At 38.0% G+C, this 7,229-nt stretch overlaps 1 protein-coding gene across 1 annotated transcript; it reads right to left on the reverse strand.

The window, feature by feature from the left end:
* Positions 1-649: 649 nt before the first annotated feature.
* Positions 650-4,652, reverse strand: foxi1 (forkhead box i1). The gene is made up of 2 exons (XM_053640700.1): positions 3,580-4,652; positions 650-3,383 (listed from the first exon to the last, which is right to left on the reverse strand). Exons 1-2 carry the CDS (start codon positions 4,238-4,240, stop codon positions 2,911-2,913), a joined length of 1,134 nt encoding a protein of 377 aa, XP_053496675.1. The 5' UTR covers positions 4,241-4,652; the 3' UTR covers positions 650-2,910.
* Between the last annotated feature and the right edge of the window lie 2,577 nt (positions 4,653-7,229).

Below are 7,229 nucleotides of genomic sequence, written 5' to 3' on the forward strand. Positions count from 1 at the left end.
GATATTTCATTACCTGGTTCCCCACCACCTACACAACACAACATATGTATGTTCTATATAATAAAATAATTCAAATAAAAAAAAAAAGAAGAAGAAAAAGAATATGTCAATTATATATATACCAAATCTTGGTACACTCTAAAGCTTCTGCTAAATAGTTTTTGCTTATATTTATGTAACAAAGGACAATACATGTGCAGTGTTTAATGTAATTTATAGCACAGGTCGTGAATAAGTAATTGTAATTATAATCAACCTTTTTTCATTGTAGTTTTTCATGTAGATTTCCACCCACAAAATCAGTATAGGTGGAAAAGTGTAGATAAGAATGCCACTGAACACATACAGTAAGTGCAGGAGGAAGCTATATTTTACTTATTTTTGATAAACCAGATGATATTTGGCTCTTCGGCATTTCTATGCCGGCTATTTCAGCATCTTCCCTTGTTAGTGGAGTAGAATAAAATGGAAGAACGTCTGCATAATGAATAAATGTAAGTATGTTGTCCAAGATGCTGCACGTGTCTGATTAATTATACAGTTTCGGATATAGGAAATAATACACAGTTAACACAAAGGGGAATTGAAATGCAAATTGGCAGAAACCAACTAATAGTAAGACCATTCACAGTAAATGTTAACTGTTTTTTTTAACTGTACATTTTCTTTAAATTATTTGGTTAGTCAATAGCTATCGTTATAATATATCTAGTGACTAACAAAATAACTTATAGATTTATTTATTCGAGTTCTAGGTTTTATAAATATTAATTTTAATGAAGTTTTGCCCCCGTAGCCGATGTGTAAAGTCTCTGAAATGATATTTACATTTTTGCCAAGTTAAAGGCATTTCAGTGTGTTAATTAAAGTGAGCCTCACTCTGTGAGAATATTGGTCGTTTTTATTATTATTATAATGATTACTATTAATTAATGTATTACTGTACAGCACAGATAAATAGCACTCCTGGCCATATGAAAGGTCATGGGTTGCCTGTGCTTCAATAAAATCCCTCCTCCTGTTAATTTCAGTTTTGTTCCACACTTTGCTCCGTTATGTTCCAGTTAAATGTGTTTTCTTGTGTTTACTTGTTGTGATATCGGATATGGAGTGCTGCAGTGCTCCTAAATGGCACAGGAGTAAGCACGTGGGCAAGTTAGATATGTCCACTGGGAAAATCATTTTCCTGAGCTCGACCTGGAACAGAATGTCTGTTGTGTTGGGGTCAGGTCGATGGGATGCCCGCAAACATGCCTACTCACAGCCATAATACAGATCAGAGATGAAACATCTCCACTGTACATCAGCCCACTTTCTCACACACTCTTGAGCAGCTTCGGAGTTAACAGAGTGATGAAACGCCCGGTTCGGGTAAATAAAAGGAAACAGCTGTGGGCAGTAAAATCATCCTGGAGAAAGAGAGGATGAGAGACAGACGATCTGGATGAAAAGACAAATTTTTCATCCACCGTTAAATAAGCCGCGTATAAATAAAAGCGCCAGCTGAACTCTTGAACTCGTTGAAATCAGCTCGATGCGAAGTGACAAGCGGAAAATGGCCAAGGCTTATCTAATGTTATCGACGGGACATGAGTTAAATAAAGGGAACTGCAAGGGATTCTTGCTATCACCGAGTCATGACAATATGTAGACCATCACCTAATGCACTTGCCTGAACACTACACAGGTAATAAACGCTTCATGAGAGTGGGGAATCACTGTTACAGGAGAGAGAAGAGTTCAAGGGTTCGAGCTCGAAGCAGTGCGTAATTAGAGGAGCGCGCAGCGGGGACGCGCGTTCACTCCAGTGCTCGATTAAACACTAAATACTTCTTAGGAAAAAAAAAATGTCAGCTCGATGGAGTTGTTGTACATGATGTGCTGCTGGAATGGGTCAGGCTTTTCTAAGAGGGCACGGACTAAAATATGCATGTAGGGTGACGTCAGAATATACGAAAATAAGGAGGAAAGAAATATGGTAAAGTGAATGTAAGTTCCAAATACCCACTTATATACTGAGGGAACAAATACTGTGTGTGCGTGTGTGTGTACCTGTGTCTGTAAACGTTTGTAGCCAGTTTTAATTCACTACTACTACTACTGCTGTTGTTATTATTATTATTATTATTATTATTATTATTATTATTATTATTATACTGTTATTATTACTTTTTATGTACTTTTTAACGTGTATGTAATGCCCTGTGCAAAAAAAAAAAACAGTATGTAGGTATGTAGTTTTAACCAAAATATATAAATGTACCAAAAGCCACCACATCATGCCATAATAATAATAATAATAATAATAATAAAAATGAGTAATAATAATAATAATAATAATAATAATAATAATAATAATAATAATAATAATACACTACCAAACATGTTGTACACAGTTTATTTACAACATAATTTACAAAATACGAACGCATTAATTAAATAAACTATACATCGATATCTGTCTGCAAAAAGTCAACAAAATTTTGTACAAATTTGACAATGTGGACCATGAACATGATGCAGCATGCTTACTGAAACATGGGTATAACACGAAAATAGTTTTTCAATAACCATGTTCCATACACAGTAACATTCTTATCCTAGCTTCCTGCTGAGTAAAAGCTCCACATTTAGACTTAGGACCCGTGCAGGTGATGTCCATGCAAAGCGGTTTATTATTTTTATTTCTTTGCGATAGATGCAAGAGCATCAAGCCTGACAAATCAACTGGAATATAGGAAAGTTTACTGCGTATATACATATTTACAGAACTTGACAGTGCAATTGGTTTGGTACTGTGTCAAAAAAAAACAAAAAAACAAAAAAAAACAAAGCACAAGTAAAGGTGAAAAGATGAGGTGTGCGCTCACAGAGCGCAGTTAGATCCTATTCTGTCTATCCAAGTCCCGCCTAAACCTCGGTTCCCTCTCGGTTGTAGATTAAATTGTTCACGCTGAAGTGATTGCCGAAGCCGGGGGTGTAGTAGCTCAGTCTGTGGCTCATGTGGGCCGGGTCGCTCGGAGGCGCTGTCTCTCCGGGGCAGTAGGAGCTCAGGGGCGACACACCCTCCCGGCCACGCGTTAAATCCGCCAGCAGCGCGCCGGTGTCCCGCGCCCTCATCCCGTCACCGCTTCCTGCCATCACCGAGTTCATGGTGCTGACAAACGTGTTAAAACACGGGCTGGGTTCTGGTGAGGATTTGGGCTCGCTCGGGCTCGGGGAACGCTGCACGACCCCCGACAGGCTCGCCGTGTCCGCCAGTTTGAGCGCGCTCGTGTCCTCCGTTTTCACCGCATCCACTCGTCTTTTCCTCTTCCTCCTGAAGTTACCGTTGTCAAACATTTTCTCACAGTTCGGGTCCAGAGTCCAGTAATTGCCCTTGCCTGGAAGACAGATGCAGCGTTTAGCATCCCAGTACATCTTAAATATAGTTTTGACATTTCATGATATTTGATTAATAATTTATCTAAAATGCAGTCAGCACATTCCCCATGAACTCCCCCATTCACAATGTAGTCAAAGGCAGAATTAAAATGTTTAAACTGTCCGGGAAATTAAACTCATTACAGATTGACTTACCGGGATCGTCCTCGTCACGCGCGACCTTCTTAAAGCAGTCATTAAGCGAGAGGTTGTGCCTGATGGAGTTCTGCCAGCCTGCTTTGCTCTTTTTGTAAAACGGGAAGTTATCGGAGACATACTGGTAGATCTGGCTGAGTGTGAGTTTCTTGCCCTGTGCGTTCTGGATAGCCATGGCAATCAGGGCGGAGTACGAGTATGGAGGTCGAACCATCTTGAAAAGGTCCTGTTGTCCCGGGACGGCCAGCCATGAGAGGTCGGTCCCGTGGAACCCGGCTGGAGGTGCCAGGAACTGCCGCTGATTCGCTCCATAACCAGGCTGCATGTGAGTGGAGGCCCCGTTCGCGCCTCCTGGAAGGTACGGAGAGGAAGCGGTGCCGATGCTCGGCCCGTTTAGCCACAGGTACGGGTTAGCACCGGGAGCTGCGTACTCAGCCAGGCCGTAGGCCGGAGCATGCACAGAAGATCTGGGTGATGGGTGGTGTGCGCTCTGCTGTTGTTGATGGTGATGGTGGTGGTGGTGGTGGTAGGCGCTCAGGTTGTCGCAGTAGGCGGCCATGTCCAACACGTCCTGCGCGCTCGGGTTGGCCACCGGGCTCAACTGCTGCGGCGACGGCTGCTGCCCGAAGGCGCTCATAATCCGCTCTCCTTCGAGAAACATGAAGCGTGCCGGGTTTGTAGTGTGTGTCTCTCTGCTGGGGTTTCACTGTACTAATGCTGTAAGAGGTCTCCGGGGAGGGGTATTTAAGCAGGTTGGTAAGAAGGGGTAAATGAATGAATTTGTGAATGAGGACACCTCCCACACCCACCTCACTCTGATGGCCTTCATCCAATATGCATCAACCCGGCGTCGAGATCCTGCGGGTGATATGCATGTTAAAGGAGCTACTTCTTAGCTTCTTCTTTAAACCAAATGCATCTTCTCTATGCCTGAAAAAGACAGTGTGTCCCTAAACCCGATTTTCTTTCGTTTTTGCAGTAACCTAGTACTAGGAATATACAGTATTTATAAATAAAAATAGAAATTTAATAAAATATGACAGAAAGCAAATAAATCAATAAATAAAATTAAAATGATATGTCTATACTGTACTTTTTAACAAGAAACAAAATTTTGTACACATCCAGCTGTTTTTTTTTTTAATTGAAAAACAAACTTGTTAACTGGTAATCATTCATTGGTAATTACTGAAAAATAGATGTATCTTAAAATTAAATTCCTTAATCAAAAGCTGAATTCTTCGTGCAGGGCACTCCCCTCTTAAAACAATTTTAGACACATGTACAGCCAAATGAGGCAAAAGTCAGGGGACAAAAAATACATAAATAAATAAAAGTTAAAACAATTTATATTTCTTGTCAAATATATAATTAATTTTCATGGGATGCTTGGGTGTATTTTAGCTTGTAGACACTCTAATGGCTTTTTCATTGACTTAACAAATAAACAACACATTAAGCACAAGCACATCGCGTACAAAGCGACTAATAGCAGGGTACAAAGCCAAAACTCTTAATTGCTTGGATTGAATTACTTGCGTTTGCATGTGCTAATGTGAGTGAAACAGCAGCACATCTGTACATTACTGCCCTCCTCTGGTAAACTAACAATATGTGCATTTTAAATAAGTACGTTAAGTATATAAGCACCTAAAAAGGATGAGGTGTTTATTAGCAAGTAAAAGTAATTACAAATATAACAATATTTGCTAAACATACACGTCAAATTTAACAAGACTTGGCTGTCATATTTATATCATACAGGTGCATGTTAAGGGTGGGATAACACAGTGCCTTGTAGATATGTAGATATTTTGCATAAATAGATATCAACAATCCTACAGTTTTAAGTGTTCTTTGCACAATTAAAGGTTTTATAGCTTCCTAAAGGGTTCTAGCTTGGAGCCATTGATGATTGGGAAACACTGCTGTAGGGTTCTACATAGAACCTTTAAGGGTTCTTTAGAGGGACAATCAAAGAAATGAAGAGTTTTATATTTGCCCCTTTTAATAGAGTGTAATAGTACATTTAGCAGTATTTACTTCATAATTGTGTAAAAAAAAAAAAATAATACAAAGTTAGAAGAGGTCATAATAAATGAACCTATGTGGAATTATTAGACCTATATTTGCTTAATTATTGTTTACACAGTAAACAAGATAATTATTTGGATAATCATTATACATTTATATATTTATCATAATTATTTGTTTAATCATTTAAACATTTGGGTGTAATTGATCCATTTCTATTTTCAGGATCACTCACTTAACATTTTATTTTCAATGTTATATTGATTTTAAAAAACAAAACAACAACAACAACAACAACAACAACAACTACATTTTATCCAAGCTGTGTGGAAAAATTAAAACTAAAAGTGGCTAAAGAAATTACCTCAATCACATGGTAGACAAACTGGAATCTGAAAAATTAGCTGTGTATGAAAGCAGTAGTCATTATAGGCCTATAGATGTGGGCAAAGTCATTACTTAAGCAGTGTAATGTAATGCTTTCATAAATCCTCTTTTAGACATCTGAGCTGTCCTTCAGCATGACTGCTGAGACGTGTGTTTCAGTTATATGAATAAGTTAGCAAGATCGGGAGGATCATCCCGGATTAATCTTTGTAATGAATCACAGACACAGCAGACACAATACCAATTATATAACCAATTACCAATTATTTAAATTGATTTCATAAATTGCATCATAAAATAGCCTACTTTATTTTGTTAATTAGAAGCTAGAGTAAGATTTTATGAAACAATTTCAACATAATTTGTCAACTGCTTGTGAAAAGATCACCCAATAAATAAATAAATAAAAGCTCAATGACCCGTTTGGAAACGAACGAGTCGGCTCTTATTGGTGAGCCGAGCCACATGATTCATATGATAAGAATTCATAAGGTCAGACACCTGTGTGTGGTGATGGAGGCCGAGCTGAGCTGACTGCAGCCAAATGGAAACATTTAAGGCACGGTGGAACATGTAAAAGTTTCTGTTTCTTATAGACAGAGTTAAACCCAACCCGCTTCAGACAGTCTTCAGTGATACTTGGTGATACATTAGCTATAATGAGTTCTATAATGAGTAGATATTTTGAGTACGTTAGCCTCATGCTACAAACTTTCAGTGTGTTTGTGGTGGTGTAAATTTGGTATTTAGGTATGTAGGTTTATGAGGCAGACCGTTTTTTTTTTTTTTAAAGATTATATATATATATATATATAAAGATAATAAGATTAAAAGGAAGACAATGTGTTCGGTTTTGTGTATGCCAAAGTAACATTTCAGATAGAACACAGAACTTCCTATGAGCCATGTCGAAAGATTTTGATACTGGCTCTAATGGTGTGTCATCCGCATGAACGAGTCAGTTCTTTGAGTCGCGTTTGTTTGGTGAACATGAACTGTATTTTTTTTTTTTTTTACATTTTTTAAAAAGATGTAAGCAGTTGCATTAGTCTTATTGCAGAGAAACTGAATCTTTACAACATCTGAGCAGCCAAAATAACATCGATTAACAGGGATTAATAGTCAGTGCGTATTTTAGAATTATTTAATTTATAGAAATAAGTACAATGCAGAGTAATGATTTAATGTTAATTAGAATAGAGTAAGATTTCATTAAATAATAGTTATGG

The sequence above is a fragment of the Ictalurus furcatus genome, chromosome 13 (assembly GCF_023375685.1).
Source record: "Ictalurus furcatus strain D&B chromosome 13, Billie_1.0, whole genome shotgun sequence".
NCBI lineage: Eukaryota > Metazoa > Chordata > Actinopteri > Siluriformes > Ictaluridae > Ictalurus > Ictalurus furcatus.

Coding starts and splice junctions, on each gene's coding strand:
- foxi1 (XM_053640700.1), bottom strand. CDS start 4,240: ATGTTTCTCGAAGGAGAGCGGATTATGAGCGCCTTCGGGCAGCAGCCG. Junction 3,384..3,579: donor GCGTGACGAGGACGATCCCG/GTAAGTCAATCT, acceptor TCTGTCTTCCAG/GCAAGGGCAATTACTGGACT.